The following is a 22,096-nucleotide window of genomic DNA, read 5'->3' as shown; positions in this document are numbered from 1 at the left end:
ACTGAGACCTTAATTGGCTCAATGTGGATTGTACTCCGCATCATCCAGAGTTCCCCCACTGCTGATACCCATGAGATTATAAGAACACCTCTCCAGGGACATTGATGAGAATGTAACAGACTCTATTCATTCAGCTGTCTCTGCAGGTATTTGGCAGGAAACACATTCAGGATTCTGTTTCACTTCACAATACATTAGTTACTAGAAGCCTTATCAAAATTTCATAATTCTTTAGCATTTCCAAATAAAATTGTCAAGGTGCCCAGCATATGTGTTGATAAGGAAATCACTGAGAAAAATTAAAGGTTAATTAAATGAACCTTTTATTTGAACGTGACATCACTGACTCTGTTTTGCTTGTAGGTTAAAATTACATTCATTAATACAAATAGCTTTTGATATACTTATGATTTGCTTCTGTCACTAAAACAAGCAAATACATGAAACAGATTCTTGGCCAAAGAAAAAAAGATATAAATAAAGTTAAAATACGACATTCAATGGTATAGACGCCGGTCATTGATGTGGGATTGTTCTGAGTTTATTCTTTTGTAGGTCCTGGACAGTTTACACAACAGGGTGGAGACTCAAGAGGCAATGGAAATGAGGTAGACGTTTGCATCAGGTTGCAAACAAAAGCTGAAGTGAACACAAGCCTATGTAATATGCTTAGTGGACTAATGCACAGGCAAATAGTGCAGTCATTATGGTAACATAATGCCAACACACCATCACGCAGCTAAACCTCACCCTGAATAGAAGCTAATAAGCAGCCCACAGTACGCACAGTACAACCAGGGCAAAGTGCATTAACCTTTTACAAACTCTATACCAGTATGCATTAGAGTTACAGCCAATATAATATTGTTATGCTAAATTACATGGCTAAATATGTTATAATAGATCTTAAAATGAAATAATTTAAAAAGTCACTTTATAGTATCAAACATTATGTAAAATGAGCATCTTCTTAAGACATGACAATTAAGTTTGTGAGGTAACCTAGATTTGATCAATTATTTCCAGTTTGATGTCAGATGACAGGCAGTGTAACATTTATTTATTATGTGTAGGCATTTTCCTTTTAGTCATCAGGTCAGCAATGATTGTGCTGATATATATCATGTATCCATATACTTGATTTGAAAGAATTTATTTGTTTGATTTTGATGAAAGAACCTGATGATGTGTGAGGCTGCCAAAACATTGAACACATTGATGTCACAGACAGCAGAGATCTGGCTTACTTCCTCGTTGGGCGCCATGCTTTTGCTCCCTTGGGGCTCGGCTGTGTCGCTGCCCAGGGCCTTGTAGTAGTCCCCAGTGCTGGGCTGCTTGCTGAAGCTCCTTGACCTCCTGTTTGAATCAACACGCCGCAGTTTGTCGTGGTTTTCTCCAGGAGTCAGCTGATTTAAAAAAAAAAAAAAAAAAAGAAGTGAGAATGTGAAGTTAAGTAGCTTTGGTTTAACCAACTCATCCGCCTCCATTTGCATATTTTTCAGAATATATTTTTTATTAGTCCAGATATGTTACCAAACTACAGCCCATTTCGACAGGAAAGAGAATTACACATAGCCATTTATGTTTTTAGAACCTTGAATGAAATGAATGTTTGAGCTGAAATTATTATTAATAAGTCTTTTGAATTAAATTGTCGACTGTTTTGGCCAAAATAACAAAACATTCCTCGGAACAAAGAATTTCAATCCAATTATTTATGTTATGGGATAGTAAACTGAATATATTTGGGGTTTTAGACTGTTGGTCGGATAAAAAAAAGAAAACGTATTGATCAGTAATGATTATAATAATCATAGTTTCATGTAAAGACTGTTGGACCACAGAATATATGAGCTCCCATTCAGCTTTTGCACCAGTGTAAGAGAGCGCCTTCGGTCCACAGAGAAGGGTGAGAGGTCACTAACTTGGCCCTTTCAGTTGAACACTCTCACTTTCCTTTACTTCAAATTAAATATTTCCCTTGGCACAAAAATGATGTGTAAATGTGAAAAAAGAAGCCCCTTTTCATCTATATTTTCAAGAATATGGTTGAAAGCTTTCAACTATAAGCATGCCTAAGTCATCCTAGCAACATGTATAGTTACCTTGCATTTCAAATCCAGGGAAATAATTGTCAGCTGACCTCTGACCTCTCCTCCTTTTGAGGTGTCCCGTTCTAAGTTCTAATAAGGCTGTTTAGTGTTGTTGACTCATGTCTGCTGTCAAAGAATTGGTCCCTGAGCACTCATCAGGTGGGAGGGTAATGTGAGCAGGGGAGCACTACAGATGGTTTGATTGTCATCCTCTGGGGAGGTGGGACAACAAAAGCAAACGTACAAAGCATTTATGATGCTCCCCCTCCGCTCCCTCACACAGATGTACAAACGCCACCTTTCTTCCTATTATACAGATCTGTCTGTCTGCATAGAGTAATGTTAGATATTTGTTTTTTCAGTGTAATGCATTTGTATGCATTATCAAAGGTTTTTTAGCCTGGTTGCGGATTTAAATGGTTAAGCATATCTTCATGTGGTTTTGCCAAAGCCTCAGGTAATGGAAGGTCATACACAGAAAGAGTGTGTCATTTAAAAAAACAGAGTAAAAAGATACTTGCACTACAAGGAAAGTACACATTCATTGTTCAACCTAACAGCAGCTCAAAACGCTACACAACCCAGCATTTATCCAAAATACACAAAGCATTTTGTTATATCTTTGCCTCTATCTGCAGCCCAAAAGTTGTCTTTCTGCTCTTTACACCTTACCTTAGCGTTAACAATCCTCTCCGGCAGCTCTCCTCCTGCCTGGACAGAGCCTCAACCACAAAGCCCAGCGGGAAAAGAGAGTAGCTGTCACCAAATCCAGAGTGTCACCTCCTCTCTGCTCTGTGCTACGCCTGTCACTCTACCTGCCCTCTCACTTTACCTACAGGCCTCATCAATAACCTATCGTGCCGGCCACAGCAGCGGCAATGATGTCACCAACAGCCCGCAGACCAAACACTCCCCAACCCTGCCCCAGAGGCTCTTATGCAAAACACAAAGGCCCAGGTTCTGCCCTCAACATGCCTGACCGCACTCCAATCTCTCAGGTTTCAGGATTATAAGAATATTTTAGCATTCAGTTCCCTCAATTAGCAGCAAAAAGAATTCGAATCACGGCTCAGATGCTAAAGTCCACATTTTCTAGAGGGAGACTGCAGTAGGTCAAACGAATAAAAAAAGGCAAAGTAGTCATTTGTTTGGCTGCTTCTCACGAAACATTTGACTTCAGTCAAGGCAAATACAGACAAATGAGATGGGAGAAGCAGCAGAGAAAAAAAATGTTTGAAACCTCCTTTCTTTACAAAATAAGTTTTCTACACTCTGAGCTGTAATACGTCTACGTGTTGTGAGATTGGTCCATCTGATCGGCTGTGTCCACGGATGAGGTTACTGTTCCCTGTAACTATGGCTCCCAAGGCAGATTGTTTTCGCCAATGTATATGGTAGACACTGATCTTAATCGTGTGAGTTTGTGTGTGTGCTCGCATGTGTGCATGTGATCTGAGCACTGGCTTTTGTTACATTGTAAATGAGGGTGAGCCCCGGGCTGGTCACCTGGGTACAGAGAGGAGAGGGGGTGGCACTAAAAACTCTCCCATATGGCCACACACATACATGCATACACACATACATGCACACACACATACATAAACACATACACACACACACACACACACACACACACACACACACACACACACATACACACACACACACACACACATACACACACACACGCACACACATACACATACACACACACACGCACACACATACACATACACACTGCTCACCCTGCAGACAGGACAATATGGATACCTGGGAACATCTAACAACAACTTTCTTTGCGTAGCAGATCTATATACAGTGCCTCTTTCTGAAAAATCATCTGTTTTAGCAGTTCCCTGACTTTAAACTCTACTACTGATTTAGATGGAACGATAAACACACTGACCACCTTTCAATTAGGCTGACTTTGAGATGTCACTACAAATGACTATAAAAGATAATACCCTTTCAAATCAATATGTTGCTTAAGTTGCACTTAAGTATGATGTACTTAATAAATACAAAACAATAATTAGCAAAATTAGCAAAAATATGTCTCACATTTGTGTTGGTGTCTAAAACTAAAGCAACTTGTTGATACAACTGAACAGAGACGTGTGTCTTTCTACCATCATACTGGAAGCCATGGCAACAACCAGGAGATCAACTCTTCATGAGGTGAAAGCGATCTCTCAGATTTATTATCCTTGCCGTAATTACAGTGTTCTCTGACCAACCCAATTACAATTAAACTAGAATAACTTCACAACCTGTTTTTAATGTTCTTCACAGCAGTTCCGAACCACCAGAAACCACTCTGAAACTAATGTTGATGCCAGTTTGAATTGCTGCTCCTTTAAACACACTTTTGAGTGATCTGTGGCCAGATTAATTACTGGAATTAAGATCAAGCCCATCACAACAGCCATTGTGTGTGTCAGGAGCGCCACGGTAATGAGCATCTCGTTAGCCATGCCAACACAATAACATCTTTGTAGGCACCAAGACAAGGCAAACTGTTACACAAGAGCGACTGCCCAAATGGAGCAATAGCTCAACTGATTAGACACAAGGGAAAATGGCAGCTAATTGGCAATTTGTCCCGAACACACTGGTCCTTCTGCTTCTTGAGGATTTTTCCATATCATTCATGTCACAGACTCTGCAAATCCCTTTTCCCAAAACTTGGGGTATCTATGCATGTTTGAGAGACAACTAACTAACCTAGTGTATGATATACTGCCATGAGCCATCATCATCGCAGATATGAAACACAAGGTATTACTACACCGTCCGATATCTTTACTCAAACTCAGAGGGTGACACAGTACACAATACAATATCTGCACAGTGAAACCGTTGGACGGACAGGCACAAACGAGGAATGAATAAAACATGTTTTTGCATTTGGGGATTTCCCTCGATGAGGAACTCTTTGCACAGCCCTGAGGCTTGATTTACAAACTGTTTCAAAAGCTCAGGTACGAGCTCACCACCTCTGTCCTTACCTCCGTCTTGCTGTTGCTGCCCTCCACGTGACGCAAGTTGCTTTTCACCTTCAGGAACTCCGCTGATGTCGGCTCCTTAGGGGGCTGTGGTGCCGGGAAGCCCGGGGGTGGAGGCGGCACCGGGGGAGAGTGTGGGGGAGGTGGGGGCGGAAAGGTTGGTGGTGGTGGGGGCTTGGAGGCAGTATCAGCAGGTATCTCATTCTTCTTGGGCATGTCGGAGCCAATGTCTGGGTTTAGCATGTCCATGTACGCCTGCATGTCTGAAATGGCGGACTCCGATGCGCCTGTGCCAAAGAGTTAAACAAAGCATTAAGTCAAACATTCAAACATGAATACGAAACAAGAGTTACTCCTGTGATGGCCAACCTCTCCTTCCAGCACCAGTGTACCATGCACCTGTGACATAAACCTGAAGGAAGCAAACTGCTGCATGATATCAGCTTCACCTCATGGAATAGCTAAGGGTTGCACCATTGCTCTGATGAAACACCTGTTGAGAATGTATGGCTAAATGACTCCAGACAGTAAAGCTTGCATTACAGTAGCATTCTGATTATGAGCTGATGAAATTCTTTTTGACCGTTTGAGCTCATCATCATTTGATATTTAAATTATGAAATGGAATGGAACGTCGTTGGTAATTATTTAAAATAATTGTATCATACATTTCCAGCCACCTTGTTGGTTGAACCTAGAAAACAAAAGTTTCTTCTTTTAACTCTATGCATTGCAGACCTGTGTGTGCGACCGTGTTCAGCTGAGTGGGCGGGCCTCGTGACATTGTCAGGCTGCTCCTTTTCTCCCCAGTGCTGGACTGGCTGGAGTTGGCTGAGTCGTAGTTGGACAGGGAGCTGGATGGTGAACCGATGTCAAAGTGTGCCGCCTGGCTGACGGGGGGCATGGTGGTGTTCGGGGACGAGAGGCCCGAGTCCGGCTGCTTATACTCGAGGTCCATCGAGGGGTCCCGCGACAAAACACGGTGCTCCACACTCTGTCACAGGATGAAGTTTGTGAATACAAGTACCATTATATTGGTTTAGTTGAACAACCCAAGATGTGGTAATGATTTCCATAGCAGTAAAAACAATAAAATAATTCATCTTCAGTAATTACTCATTCATTTATATGTAAAAGGGTACAGCATCATTACACAAGACAGATTCATAAATAAGTGAATATGGATGAAGTAGTTGTTCATCAGTTCTTAAATCCCACTACTTCTCCGTCCCTGATGACTTACACCAGCAGAACAGCATTATGAGTTTAATTAGTGCACACTAATGAAACGTCTCACAGCCGATCAGAAAGGCTCTGGGGCCCTCTGCTTTTCCCACAGTGCAGGACTTGAATGGCTGAATGTCCCTAATGGGAAGAGTACAAGAGGGGGCAAACATGTTTCCCACACACCAAAGAGAGTTCAGTGTGGAGGAGTTATTATTCCTCTGACCACTTGGGGATATCAGTGGATTGAAGCTGTGGAGTAGTAATAGCTCTGGCAATTAGCAGAGACAAACTGATGTCAGTCAAGGGACATGTTGGCTCAGGGACAGCTGTTTTTTTTCCGATTTAGACTCTGGGGAACCAACACAGGAAGAATTTGGATTATGAATTATTATTTGAATATGTTAAATCAAATGTTTGACTTATATGTAGCAGAATTTGGACTAAACTCATGGGACATATAGTCACTATAGCAGACATGATAACTTATTCACATGGATGTGTTTACAGGCTTGACAAAGATGACTATATCCAGATTTTGCTAAAGTATTTTTCTTTCTTATTTCTTTAATCATCTTGTGACCCCTCAGACTTTTCCTGGGTCCTTACCCCAGGTTAAGAACCACTGACTTAAGTGGTTACGGTTGGTTTTAAAAAAGCAAGTAGCACATCATTCAGACAAGTTTTCGGGAAAATCTGGTCTTTGGAGTTTGAGGTCAGTATTGTTCATAATGTAGAAATTGTTAATATTGATATTTTCAGATATTAAAGTCTTTAAGGACAAAACAATGATTTGATATACATAGACTACATACCTGATCTTTTTCAAACTCATGAGTTATTTCTTAGACAAGATTCAAAGTTGGTGTAAATGAAAATACTTTGGCCCTCACTGATATATTCCCTCGAGGTCTGGCCCGGTCCACAGGGAGGTTATTGTTAGTCAGGATGCACAGCTGTGTCTCTTACCATGTTCTCCACAGTGTGCAGATACTTGGCACACTGGGAGTGGCCGTTGTATTCAGCCAAGTCTGCTGCTGTGAAACCGTCCTGGTCCCTGATGCCCAGGTCCACCCCATTGACCACAAGGATCTGACAGCACTGGAGAAGGACAAGAGAGTGACACAAAGTGGTAGAGGTCAGATATGAGTCAGACGGAGAAAATGACGGTTTTAGTCAAAGTGACTGCTGTGCTTGAACTCTGCATCAATCAGTTGAAATAAATCTAAGTTACACAAAAACCTGGTAGATGATTTGTGCTGCAGAAACTGTAAAAAGTATAAAGTATCAACATGATAATTCCATGATTTGTCTGCATCAGTGTTGACAGAAATTCTTGTTTTTGCTAATTTACACTACAGTACAGCAACAAATCAACAGTGTAGTAAACTATGAAAGCGATACATACTGTACTTCATTAAAGATGCATTTCTTTGTTATTATATTTACACTTATTATACCATGATTAAAAATATCCATAACTATATTTGACTTATTTTTAAGACCCTTGCTAGGAGGATGCAAAATATTACCTGATTGGTCACTAACCATCTAAATCATTGACAGACAAAGTCTTGCTCATAAATGACTATAATAGTTAACAAGAAATGAAATATCATTCCTAAAAGCACAATACTACTTGAAGAGACCTTCCTCTTTAATACAAAGCATTTCTGCTAAACTTGACCAGTTTAAGGATCTGTTTATAATTAAGCTGCTTGTTCCCAGAATGAGAAAGCTTTGTGTTTCTGTATTTTACTTGTGTTATCTCCTGTCCAAAACTGGGCTGGCATCCTGTAAGCCAGGGTTTGGGATCAGTTTCCTTTTAGTTTCATTTCAAACCCTTCTTGTGCAGTACAAATATCAGACATAACATACACATTTCTCTACATTTAACACATCAGGCTTGTGCTGGAACAGCTGAGTGACCAGAATTGGATACAACAAAACTTTAGTCAAAGTAGAAGGTCCGTGTGGTGGTAAAACCATAGCTAGAGGCCGTTCATTCAAAACAGATGGTTGAGTATGAAACTCGGTATGGATATGTGAGAACCAACAAAACGTATTTTAATATTGTTAGCATACAGCTACATCATCTCTGCTATTGCTCTTGGTTCCATTACATTCAGCAAAAAGTCACTCTGTCTTATTAAAAATGTACACATAAAACACCTAATCTTTATTTACAAGGCATTTACTTTCTAATATTTGCATGCCAGAAGTTTCACTGTGTATGGTAATACAAAGTCTACAGAAAGAGCTTTATGTACCCGTATTCTATTTCACTTTTAGTTCCAGTCTGACTGAGCTCTACAGAAGTCAAAGAGGAAAACAAAACAAACACACACCTCCAGTTCCCCGTTCTCTGCAGCGTCATGAAGTGGGGTTCCTCCCCAACTGTCAGTGACAATCTCTCCGCCGTGCAGCAGCAACCAGCTGAGCACCTTAGCGTGACCTCGACTGGCTGCAAAGTGCATGGCCGTGGCCCCGTCACTATCCCTGTCTGTCAGGCTGATCTCTGTGAAACTCATCTAAAGGAGGGAGCATAATGATAAAAGTTAAAATCATCGTCTCAAAATAAAAACTGTGCAAATTAGGAACAGCTTTTAGGGAGCAAGTTACAAAACAGCTTTGCCTTTGCATTCCAAAAATAAAAACCTGCAACAAAGAGTAAGTTTAACAATATTAAAACAAATGAATCATCCAGCATTAATTTGCCTTATCATTTTCTGTGAGTTCATTATTTACATTAAATCAAGTTTGTAATAAAGAAAAAAAAGAATAAAAATAGGGGATGTGGATCATGGAATAAATAAATGTACTCTAATTTGTTTACAAGATATGATCTCTAGTGTCCTGGCATCCCAACATACCAGCCAGACAATGACGGTGTTGTGGCCCATCTGGGCAGCAGCATGCATAGGCGTCATCCCGTCATTGGCTCTGATGCTCGGATCCGCCCCACAATCCTTGACCAGGTATTGGACGACCTCCAGATGACCCTCCTGGCATGCCAGGTAGAGCGGAGTGGCACCATTCTTAGTTTGGGCATTGACAACGCTGGGAGGGAATTAAACAGTTAAGTAAATAGAGAGACACATTAATACCAAATATCTATAATGGAAGTGGATTTTCGCAGCCTTTGCTTCCTTCATTACCGAAACCTAAATAATTGGACAAAAAAAGGGTTTACCTATTACTAATAAACAAGTCTACATCCATAAAATCTACTGAAACTCAGAAAGACATACCTACAGCTGTGGATTTAAATAGCAATCAGCTTTGTAGTATCTCAGTAAAAACGTTATTGACTGGATGAAGTTTTAACTCATTTCATGGACACTACCTCATTTGACTCAAATACTTGTATTGCATCTCAAAAGGCTTTTAACACTGTAATTAATCAAATCTGTAATAAATGTATTTGTACATACAGTATATACAAGTTGGATGGATGGATTATTTCAGCCCAAATAAACAAGAGAGCTTGGGTTTCAAATGACAATGCAACATGAGATTTAAATGCAAAACTATAGAGCCTGTGAAAACAACTAAAGACCCCATATCGCCTCTGTTGTTGTGGCTAGAAACGATCCAATTCACTAACTTAAGTCACTTGATTTATGAGTTCAGTTTGTTTTTGTTGTGAAAACTGCCCATTTAATTCCATAAACCCCTAATTATATCCAAAATTCACAGGATTCTATGTTTCAACAGGCTTCAATTCTTGCAATTTTAACCGCAAGACAGTAAAACTCAACATTAACATTTGTAATGAAGACTACAACCTTAACTTAAATGTTGTATTTAGTGCTTACATACATTAGACTGCTGTATGCAGGTTTTTCTAGTGAGGTGCCACTGCAGTAATGGCGACTTGTCTACTTCCTCTTACAACTCTAATGAATTAAAATTATTCATTATTTTTACTCTTTCAGCTGTATGATGAAAAACATTTATCTGAAGGTTTGGAAGTGTGAAAAGAGTCTGAAGGCAACAGGTAACTGACAGGAAAACATCCATTTACAATGTCAACCTACAGCTATTTTGAGAGCAGACAGCAATGACGCTGAGCCAAATCCCACTCTCCTATTTCCAAAGGCCCTTAAGCCCCGCCTCCCATGTAGAAGCCCATCCATTGCCTGGATCCCTCCTTGTTCCAGATATTTTCCGTCTCAGTGGGAGGTCAGGGGGTGAATGAGCTCTTCCCCACTAAATCTCATAAAGGGTGAGCTTTATTTGGACACCGACAAATGAGCAATGGGTCTCCTAAGAGGATTATCACTCCACTGGCTTTGCTCGACTTGCTTTGTGCTTAAAGCTGCCAACATATGAACCGCTTTGTACCGGCTGTGTCATTGTTTTCCTATGGGGAGGCGGAAGCACTACCCTTGGCGTGGAAATTGCTACAGAGCCCCCATCAAAGTTAAAATAATTTCAACTTTGACCTTAGTTATCTCTCACCTTCCAAAGTGCAACCATTGAGATAACATTTACATATTTGTAATCCGTGCTTAGCCTCTTTAAATGTCTGCACTATGTTCTGCGCCCTGCCTCGAGGTTAGCCAAGAGCAAATTTCTGAAGGCAGCTTCAGGAAGGGGTTGGCAGTGGCAAAGACAGACTGAGTAGGTGAAGAGGAGCAGAGAAGGTGAGGGAAAGGAGAGGTAGGGTTTAAGTGGAAGGATGGATCTTGTAGACGCAAACATAACCCTGCCTAACTTTCCCTGAAAAGAACTCAAGTCCAATGACTAGAGATCCTGTATTAACACCACGTGGATGACATCATGTTCTGGTCCAAATCTTAACATGCAATGTTGTATCTGCTCATGATTAATCAGGCCCTATTCTGAGCCAGAAAACAGATACAAATTCTTCGAATAACATATTATGTGGAAGTTGTTGGCATCCCAAATGAATTAAGTAAGACATGTGACTATGTTTTAGGCCAGGGTTGTTTTCCAGGAAATGTTAGAATAAACAATGGAAGTCTGGATGATAGAGGGAAAGGTTCCAAGCAAAAACAAGCACACTTTAAATATTTCCAAATAAGAATGGTAAGTAATCTACGGTTGTGTCATGAGGAAGTGGGCTGACAGTTAAATTATTGATAAGCGTAACCAAAGTGTTCCCCTGCTTACAGGGCTCTGTATAGCAGAGAAGCTTACATTCGATCATTAATCCCAACCACAAACGCCTTGAGAGTGACAAAGTTGAGTGTATTTGAGGTAAAATGGATACAATTCTAAGAAAGCACTCTGCTTTTATAACAACTCTCCAAAGTGAAGAGGCTTAAACAACCCAACCAAGAGGTGCTTTTTGAGGACAGGTGTAGATTTCAAAGCGTGAAGAAAGAGGTTAGCCTGGTGTGACGACAGAGCTAGCAAGTGGCACACGGGGCGCTACCTGGTCAGTCACTCGAAGCAGAAAAACACTTTAAAGTAGCAGACATTTGATATATGTTCAGTTGTGCTCTGATGAGTTTACCCCAGTAATTGTCTGTGCAATGTCCCCTCCCTTCCCCCCATGTGCACGGTAACAAAGACCAAGGTTATCTTCATTACTAGCAGAGTAATTGATGTCACACTAATGTGAGGCTTGTTAGCTTCTCTGTGGCTTCTCCTGTCTAAATAATGAAGAATGTTTTGAGAGAATTTATTCAGCTGTGTGACCAAAGTTTATTGTGTATGACATTTGGAAAGACCTAATATATTCCCTTATCAATATCTTCTTTTAGAGGCTACAGCTGTTGACAGCAGAGCCACACAACACACACACACACACACACACACACACACACACACACACACACACACACACACACACACACACACACACACACACACACACACACACACACACACACACACACACAAAACAACAACAACATGCAGATCAGCAGTTCATTTAAACCTGACTTTAAGAAAATGCACATCTTAGGCTTTAATAACAATACTCTCACAAAGTGTACACTTGTAGTACTGTGGGCCTTTTGCCCAAAGCATGTCACAAGTTGTAAAAGAGAACAGAACGGTTTTTTTTCTGGACCATGAAGTAAAGAAGATTGGTGCTGAAGACATTTCTTTTTGCCTATTAACCCTTTACTCTCCATGTTTTAACTTAATGCTGAACACCACCTTGGTACTAATTGAACCCCTTTCGTGAGCTCCTACTTGGATACACAATGAGCACCAGACTGACTTTAGAGGCTCATACAAAATTTCTTCTAAACTTACCAACACAAATGACCTTCTTAGAAAATACAGCTAGTGTTTAATAGCCATCCTAATCACTTTATTCTGTCATCTTTATTATTATTCATACTGTCTTTTCTTGCATTTAGGTTTCTTCTTGCTACTACATCTAAAACTTGGATACAAGATGAACTGCCTCATTTAGGATCAAGGTTTTTACTTTGAAGGGGAGGAAATTAATGCTCGTATGAATCAATTCAATGCTGGACTATATGATCCATTTCAGTCATACATATTCCTGTTCCAGCAGCGGCTCTTGAAACTAAATTGAAAGATGTTCTTGCAAATCAACATTGTGTGTCGAACTAAATGTAGACGGCTAACTTTATAGTAATCTTAAACAGAGGTCTACCCTTTTCAACTGCATGTTGGGAATAATTGCTTCGCCAAAGATCTTAATCTACACTAATTGATAGCATAACCTGTCTGTAGCCTCTCTCTCTATGTCGCTGGCTCTCACTCACTCACTCTCACTCTTATGTGTACTGAGGCTATCGACAGAGGCGCAGCACATGAGCCTGTTGGTTTTGGTTCTCTCTTAGATTTCTAAGCCTCATCTTAATTGGTTGCTTCCTAGCCCGTAATATCGAGACACAAAGCTGCATCTGCACTGAGCCCATTGTAACACAAAAAGACTGTGATTGCCAAACGAGTACAACATTGCAGACAGCTGAATAGTAAAGCCATCCCCTGAGTCCAATAACAACTTTACAATAAAAACAAATGTTTGCAACCATCTCAGTGGCTACTGTATGTATGGTTAACCCAACCAATGAATAGATGAATAGATGTGATAGTGGTAGTTTTGTCGTTGCTGTAAATGTTGTGTCAAGAATACACTTTTAGGGGGAACTGTTTTAAATCCTTGCATTTCTATCATGACAATGTCAGATTGGATAAAGATAAAGATGTTAAATAGAAATATATTGATTACACGCCTTAATCATCAAAACAGCCCACCAGACTTCAAAAGTCTATATTGGCCAAAGCCAAGGTGGTAGTATGAGGTGTTGAAATAGATGGCATAGGTATGGGGCTGAAATAAAACTGTAAACTATTGGTTTAGTGATATGCTGAAAAAGACTCAGATTTCCGTTGCTGTTGCTTGTTTACTACCTTTTTGTGTGTGTACCATCACCTCTGTGCAGCAAAACTCTGATGTTGTACCGACAACAGGCTGCTGTTACTAAAGTGATGATGTAATTGAGGGAGTCATGTTGTCTTTCATGTTGCCATCCAATTACCTCTTAAAACTCGCCCAATACAAATTTGGAGCTTGTAATAAACCTTGAAACCAGAATGCTATCTCTTTTTTGCAAAGTTCCATTCTGAACAATGCCAGAGGCTAGAAAGCAGCCCGTCTATTCAAATGGGTTTGTTTTCCTCATTATCTTATCGCCGGTTGGCGCTACAGTGTGTCGCCGTGGAGATGGTGGTAAACAGTAACAGTGTGAGTGGTGGTGGAGAAGAGTGAATGGCGACCAGCTATCAGGGAGCTACCATGTCCCTGAGGATCATTAAATTTTCAGCAGCTATACGCACCTGTCTGGGGTGCAACCACATAGTATTGTAGGGGCAGAGGTTAGTGCTGGACAAGCTGCTCATCCTGCATGAGTCCTCAAAGTCAAAGCAATATAACAGACAAGGCTGCTTAGCTTTAAGACCAAGTCGTAAATTCATTACATTTGTTATTTCTTATGGCATTATTGATGGCTGAAGTAGACAGCAGCAAAAGGATCCTCCTTCAGCTCAACAGTTATGTCCATATTTTCCTCTTTTATAGTTCTATTATCAGACAGGTGTTGCTATTAATATTGCTAAAGTGAAAACCAAACAAAACAAGGCCAATAGTCTTGCCTACTTGACGTTACCCACAAAGACCTAGTTGTGTACTGAATTCACCTTAATATCACTAAAATAGAAATGACTAATTTATGTTTTAAAAGCATTCATTGTTTAACACTCAATCATGCCATACTACTGAGATGCCCCTGAGCAAGTCACTGTTCCCTACCTATTTATTCCCTGTATGTTTGAGGTAAATGCAATTGTTTGTAGAGCTGCAATTCAGCAATCTAAAATAAATGAGACTAACACAATCAGACAGCTACCTGAGGGATTAAGTGTCATAACATGGATCTTTGGATGTTATATGAATAACAGCCAACCCCTTCCCTCACAGTGTTTACTCCAGTGACTGTAACTGTTAGTGTGGCCCTAATTAACAGATAATTATTCCACTCGCCTACTTGGCAATGTCAGACAGAAATCCCTGTGAAGACTTTCGACAAAACACGTTCACGGTTATCTGATGGTGCTACTCTAGACATCAAAATTGCAATTCACAATGCTATTGCTGCATGTTATATATCATTTCAAATCTCAACTGGTAGCGTTTTTAATGTTCCTCTATACAATTTTACTGATTTCCTGCAAACAACCTCGGTGCTGCTTAGAGTCGGTGGTGTTGGTTTGTGCTCATCCTGTCCTTATGCTCAGAGCTGCCTCGGCCATATCCATCTTGTCGTACTGGTCCATAAAGGAGGGTGTTATCTCTGCAGGACACTGGTGGGTCTGACGCTGAACTGATAAAGGATGATATTCATCAAGGGGTAACACACGCACACACAGACACCTCTCACTAAAGCGGCAACAATAAGTCAATCAATAGGAAGTTGATCTGCGACTGTTTTGATTAATCAATTAATCGTTTAAGGCATTTTGCATGAAAATTTATTAAACATTTCATGAAGGTTCAGGTTGTCAAATGTGAGAATTTGTCGAGAATTTGTCGTTTATCATCTGATGTTCTATACACCAAAGAATTAATTGATGAATTGAAAAAAAAAAAATTGGCAGCCTTCGATTGGACCTAAACAAAGCTACATATTGGATCTAATGCAACCTGTTTCAGTTACAAACAGTAGGAGGAGACTGACTAGAGCCTAAAATATTAAAAGTTGCCTTAGCCTAAGGGCTCCTATAATATCAAATTTGCGCTGTAGTTTTCACAGGTGAAGGAGATGTTGAAGGACATCAGGTCAAAGACAGAGAGAGAGAAAAAAGAGTAGTAGATGAGAGTTTAGCTTTATATCCTGCTGTATACCTAATTTATCTGTTGAACCGGTAACATGACTGTATTCTTAACTGCTGATTTACCAGCTAAGAAACAACCTCAGACTTTCATTTCAATTTATAAATTCACAAATTCAGTGGCACATATTAAAATGTCTTTGAATAGGTGGGACGATGACAAACCACAGTAGATGGGAATAATGAGGCCGACACATTTCAGCACTGATTATTATTACCAGTTATGAAAGCTCACAGTCAGAAAGTGATAATACCGTTGTTCTTGTGATTTACTAAATATCACCTTTAGTTTGAAATGAATGCATTTAGTTAACGTCTTGTATTATTTGTGTATGTCAACAAAACCGAGCCTGCTTTCAGATATTTTGTTCTAAACGAAGGCATTCCCGGCACTAAAGATGCTTAAATCCTAAAAGTTACCAAACGAGATCACCATTAGACAACACCAAGAAAAAATCATCAACTCGTAAATCGCTGACGGATCAGATTTTAGAGACAGTGAAAGGAAGCTTACAGACCGCTCTAAAGACAAACCAGGTTGCTCTTACTTTGGGCTGTGCCCCAGTAACAGTCGGAGAGAGGGCTGGTCTCCCTTGGCAGCAGCATAGTGAACAGGTATGGCGCCTGTGTCGGTGGAGGCCCCGGGGTCCACCTCGCCGCTCTTCAGCAGCCAGTCAGTGATTTCATGGTGACTGAAGCGGGATGCAAGGTGGAGAATTGTGGCACCAGAACTGTCCCTGTCCTGTCAATCAAACACAAGAGGAATAGAGCTGAAAGATGAGGCTTTGAAATAAAATGTTTTTTCCAATATAAGTTAATAATCAAATAATTTCAGATATTAAATAACTGTTTTTTTGAGAAAGCAGTACCCTCCAGCAAATGTCAGACCTATGAAAGACTTCTTTATTAACGTTCAAATTGTACCTTTTAAACTTCCACTGGTTGGCACGCAGAGAACAGAGCAACATCAAACTAGCAACCTTTATGAGAGACTGGTGCCGCTCCATCACAATTTCATTTTAAGAACAAATAGAAACTGTTGCTACTGTAATTAAGTGTTAACTGTATAAATTAGGAGAAAGGGAATCAATCACAGAAAACCCTGCACTTGTTTGGGGAAAACAGGTCATAGAAAAGGTGAATAGAAGTTGTTTTATGTTTTGTATTGTTCATATTGAGTAGGTTTGAATGATTCTGCTGGTTACATTTGATTAATCCTCAAAGCTCTTTATGCTGCGATTTAGTATCAGGCATTTTTGAGCAAGGAAATAAGTCTTTGCTTAGCCCGTGTATAAACGCTTACCTTGTTTGTGAAAACATTCAACACAGTACAGTCTTCATGAGAAAACTTCAGTTCATAACGCTGTATTTCTAAGCAGCAAAGACAATTGCACTCAAACATCAAATCAGCTGAGCCAGAAAAAGAAAAGAGAATCTGAAAGATCCAAAGCCAAATACCTGAAGTGGTTATCTTACATTTCTAATTGTCTAAAAGACACAAAGTCATAGCTTTTTTAACTTTCTCATCAAAAAACCGATTGGCATCTTTTTATAAATATAAACTTGTTTATCTGTATATACGTTTATTCTTCATTCTGTCAAGAGATGGACCAATAGCTAACAGAGAAAACAGTATTGTAACAGTATTTGTTGATGTGTGCTATGAATACTTGAGTCATCTTATCAACCAAGAGGGCGGTGGAGGCCTCAAATGAGCATCATTAGCATCAGATAAAATCAGGAGCAAAAGACACAACGGTGAAAAGTGAAAGCTAGCATTGATGATAACCCATCGAGGAGATTGCATTACAAGTGGTAATTGATAGGTTTTAGTTAATGTCAGCCAAGTATCTTATGCAGTCAGTAAGGCAGCGGAAGTAATGGAGACAGTAAATTGATGTTAAAGCTCTTATTACTTATTGCACTGTTTTGCTGGCTTGTCTGTCGAAGCACTTTGTAAACCTTGTTTTTAAAAGGTGCTATATAAATAAAGTTATTATTATTATTATTATTATTATTATTATTATTATTATTACTGCATCAAATTCAGTTTTTGTTCATCTGTTTGTGTTGTCTTGGTCTAAATTCTTTTTGAGCAAGAGTAATATGGGTCAGCTCGGTTACTTAGTCATTAGTACTCTCAGATCAAATAGGTGCATAGAATGTGTAGGTTAGGTGAGCTGGAAAGTCTCAGTAGCCAGTTATTGTGAGTGTTGTGTAACTGACTGGTGACCAGAGAGTACCTTGCCACTCGTCAAAAGCATGCTGGGATACCTTGCAGCATGCTCTAGTAGTATAAGCAGGTGAAAAAAATGAATGGATTATAATGTGTTACTAAAGAGAAACAACGAATTATAGAAAATTACTAGAATAACAGTAGAGGCACACCTGACTATAATGGCTACAAGTACTGATAAATATATGTACATATAAACTTAGTGGTACACTTTCCTCCAGAGAACACCAAAGTACTACTGGACTACAGCTTCAAGTGAGACTCCTTCAAAGGGCCTGCTGTATTCCTTCCCAGATGTAAATACTTTTTACACCTTTGCCTCTTGCTCCCAGCAGGGATGGGAATGAGCTAATTGAGTCAAACGGGCTCATAAGGTTTAATCATGAAGGTCTAACTAAACCCACTGTTATATCAAACTACAACATCATTCATCATATCAACGTCAATATGTATTTGCTTATGTGCCCTTTGTGCGTTCCTGTATGTGCTGTATAAAGAGCATTACTTTTGCAAATCCAGTTTTGCATACATCATTACCATGGGAACACCAGACAGTGCATCATAGCGGATTTAAACCAACTTCTACTATTTTTTTATTTTTATTGATTGCATATGTTTTTCTTTTAGTATGTCATCAAAAAAGCAAGCAACAAAAAGGCATTCAGACCGGTGTGTGTGTGTGTGTGTGTGTGTGTGTGTGTGTGTGTGTGTGTGTGTGTGTGTGTGTGTGTGTGTGTGTGTGTGTGTGTGTGTGTGTGTGTGTGTGTGTGTGTGTGTGTGTGTGTGTGTGTGTGTGTGTGTGTGTGTGTGTGTGTGTGTGTGTGTGTGTGTGTGTGTGTGTGTGTGTGTGTGTGTTTTCAACCAACTTTACATGAGATGTTTGTTGCCTCTATAAGTAGTGTTGCTGAATCTGTTTTTGGAGGAAGTTATCTTGTGTATAACTACAGATCTCCCTCTAGATAAAGGGGTCGTGCAGCACCTTGGGGGCTTTGAATAAATGCTCTCTTGGCATTGTGGCCAACTGACCATTTGTGGAGGTGCCTGTCTGGACAGCAACACAACAGCCTCTGAGTTAGGCTTCAGGCTACAGTCTGAGTTAGGCTTCAGGCTACAGTCTGAGTTAGGCTTCAGGCTACAGTCTGAGTTAGGCTTCAGGCTACAGTCTGAGTTAGGCTTCAGCTACAGTCAGTCTGAGTTAGGCTTCAGCTACAGTCTGAGTTAGGCTTCAGGCTACAGTCTGAGTTAGGCTTCAGGCTACAGTCTGAGTTAGGCTTCAGCTACAGTCTGAGTTAGGCTTCAGCTACAGTCTGAGTTAGGCTTCAGCTCCAGTCTGAGTTAGGCTTCAGCTACAGTCTGAGTTAGGCTTCAGCTACAGTCTGAGTTAGGCTTCAGGCTACAGTCTGAGTTAGGCTTCAGCTACAGTCTGAGTTAGGCTTCAGGCTACAGTCTGAGTTAGGCTTCAGGCTACAGTCTGAGTTAGGCTTCAGGCTACAGTCTGAGTTAGGCTTCAGCTCCAGTCTGAGTTAGGCTTCAGCTACAGTCTGAGTTAGGGCTTCTGAGTTAGGCTACAGTCTGAGTTAGGCTTCAGCTACAGTCTGAGTTAGGCTTCAGCTACAGTCTGAGTTAGGCTTCAGCTACAGTCTGAGTTAGGCTTCAGCTACAGTCTGAGTTAGGCTTCAGGCTACAGTCTGAGTTAGGCTTCAGCTACAGTCTGAGTTAGGCTTCAGCTACAGTCTGAGTTAGGCTTCAGCTACAGTCTGAGTTAGGCTTCAGCTACAGTCTGAGTTAGGCTTCAGCTACAGTCTGAGTTAGGCTTCAGCTACAGTCTGAGTTAGGCTTCAGGCTACAGTCTGAGTTAGGCTTCAGCTACAGTCTGAGTTAGGCTTCAGCTACAGTCTGAGTTAGGCTTCAGCTACAGTCTGAGTTAGGCTTCAGCTACAGTCTGAGTTAGGCTTCAGCTACAGTCTGAGTTAGGCTTCAGCTACAGTCTGAGTTAGGCTTCAGCTACAGTCTGAGTTAGGCTTCAGGCTACAGTCTGAGTTAGGCTTCAGGCTACAGTCTGAGTTAGGCTTCAGCTACAGTCTGAGTTAGGGCTACAGTCTGAGTTAGGCTTCAGCTACAGTCTGAGTAGGCTTCAGCTACAGTCTGAGGCTTCAGCTACAGTCTGAGTTAGGCTTCAGCTAGTCAGTCTGAGTTAGGCTTCAGCTACAGTCTGAGTTAGGCTTCAGCTACAGTCTGAGTTAGGCTTCAGCTACAGTCTGAGTTAGGCTTCAGCTACAGTCTGAGTTAGGCTTCAGCTACAGTCTGAGTTAGGCTTCAGCTACAGTCTGAGTCTGAGTTAGGCTTCAGCTACAGTCTGAGTTAGGCTTCAGACTACAGTCTGAGTTAGGCTTCAGCTACAGTCTGAGTTAGGCTTCAGCTACAGTCTGAGTTAGGCTTCAGCTACAGGTCACACTCACCTGTGAGCAGCACCCCCGTGGCTCAGCAGCCACTGGAGGCAGGCCAGGTTGCCGGTGGCCGCTGCGTCGTGCGCCGGGCTCGCCCCGTTGTTCGCCACACAGTTACCCGTGAGTCCCGCCTCCTCCACCAGGAACCGCAGACAGGTGAGTCTCCCGGCCCGGGCTGCGTGGTGAGCCGGGGAGGCCCCCAGCGCGTCCCTGGCGTCTCCGGACAGAGAGCCGTGCGCCAGCTGAGACCGCAGGGTGGACACGTCCCCCTGCCGAGAGGCCAGCAGCGTCAGGTCCCCGTCCACCAGCATCCCTGCACCGGACACACCGGACCACCGGACACCTGCTCAGGACCGGACCGGACCACCGGACCACCGGACCACCGGACACCTGCTCCGGACCCCTGGCTCCCTGCTCCGGACCCCTCGGACCCCTCCCTGCTCCGGACGGCCCCTCGACCCCTCGGACCCCTCGGACCCCTCGCCCCTGCTCGGCGGACCCCTCGGACCCCTCGCTCCTCTGGTCGTTGAGCCCGGTCAGGTCACGGTGCTGTCGGGGCCGGCATCATGTCCACCTCCGCTCACACACCTTTAAACAGGTGATGTGTGTGTGACATGTTGGACACACAGACCTGCTCCCTCAGCTCTGCCCGGCTCGGTGGACCTTTGGTCCGCTGCGTTGCTGCAGTCTGCAGAGTCTGTGCACTAAAGCACCGTGTTTACCTGCTTATTGTGCGTCAGGTGCCTCAGAGGACGTTCCGCAGTGGTTCCTCCTCAGCAGATGGAGACCTGTTGGAGACCTGATGGAGACCTGTTGAATAATCCAGCAGGGGGAGGATCACTGAGCCGGTTACAGGTTGTTGCTTTCTGGAAATCGGCTCAGAAGTTAAAGGGGCAGTACGGAGAGCCTTTGAGAACCGGAGGGAACCACCGGGGATAAGCTCATGGCTACGGACCTCTCATCGGACCTCATCACGCACAGAACCCTGGAGAACCCTGGAGAACCCTGGAGAACCCAGGAGAACCCTGGAGAACCCAGGAGAACCCAGGAGAACACCGGCTGAACACAGTACAGGTCCATCTGGTGGCCTTTCATAAAACTGAGCTTCTGGAAAATGATGCACTTGTGTTTAGGAGTTAGTCTGTTAAGTGAGGGGTTGTCGAGCTATCTTATTATTATTATTATTATTATTATTATTATTATTATTATTATTATTATTATTATTATTATTATTATTATTATTACTATGAGTATTATTATTATTATTATTATTATTATTATTATTATTATTATTATTATTATTATTATTATTATTACTATTATTATTATTATTATTATTATTATTATTATTATTATTACTATTAGTATTAGTATTATTATTATTATTATTATTATTATTACTATTATTATTATTATTATTATTATTACTATGATTATTATTATTATTATTATTATTATTACTATGAGTATTATTATTATTATTATTATTACTATGAGTATTATTATTATTATTATTATTACTATGAGTATTATTATTATTATTATTATTATTATTACTATTATTATTATTATTATTATTATTATTATTACTATGAGTATTATTATTATTATTATTATTATTATTACTATGAGTATTTATTATTATTATTATTATTATTATTATTATTACTATTATTATTATTATTATTATTATTATTATTATTATTATTATTATTATTACTATGAGTATTAGTATTATTATTGGCA

General features: G+C 40.8%; 1 protein-coding gene across 1 annotated transcript in view; it reads right to left on the bottom strand.

Moving 5' to 3' along the window:
- The window catches only part of espn (espin), a 40,138-nt gene extending 19,477 nt beyond the window's left edge, over nucleotides 1-20,661 (bottom strand). Inside the window, exons 1-8 of the mRNA XM_054609898.1 lie at nucleotides 20,363-20,661; nucleotides 16,216-16,404; nucleotides 9,196-9,382; nucleotides 8,671-8,853; nucleotides 7,292-7,423; nucleotides 5,837-6,092; nucleotides 5,102-5,385; nucleotides 1,248-1,406 (exon numbers count right to left, since the gene is read on the bottom strand). Of these exons, the coding sequence (XP_054465873.1) occupies nucleotides 1,248-1,406; nucleotides 5,102-5,385; nucleotides 5,837-6,092; nucleotides 7,292-7,423; nucleotides 8,671-8,853; nucleotides 9,196-9,382; nucleotides 16,216-16,404; nucleotides 20,363-20,661 (1,689 nt within the window). The remainder of the gene's footprint in view (nucleotides 1-1,247; nucleotides 1,407-5,101; nucleotides 5,386-5,836; nucleotides 6,093-7,291; nucleotides 7,424-8,670; nucleotides 8,854-9,195; nucleotides 9,383-16,215; nucleotides 16,405-20,362) is intronic.
- Between the last annotated feature and the right edge of the window lie 1,435 nt (nucleotides 20,662-22,096).

This window comes from Anoplopoma fimbria, chromosome 12 (assembly GCF_027596085.1).
Source record: "Anoplopoma fimbria isolate UVic2021 breed Golden Eagle Sablefish chromosome 12, Afim_UVic_2022, whole genome shotgun sequence".
In the NCBI taxonomy this organism is placed as follows: Eukaryota; Metazoa; Chordata; class Actinopteri; order Perciformes; family Anoplopomatidae; genus Anoplopoma; species Anoplopoma fimbria.
This window is presented reverse-complemented; position numbering and strand designations above follow the sequence as displayed.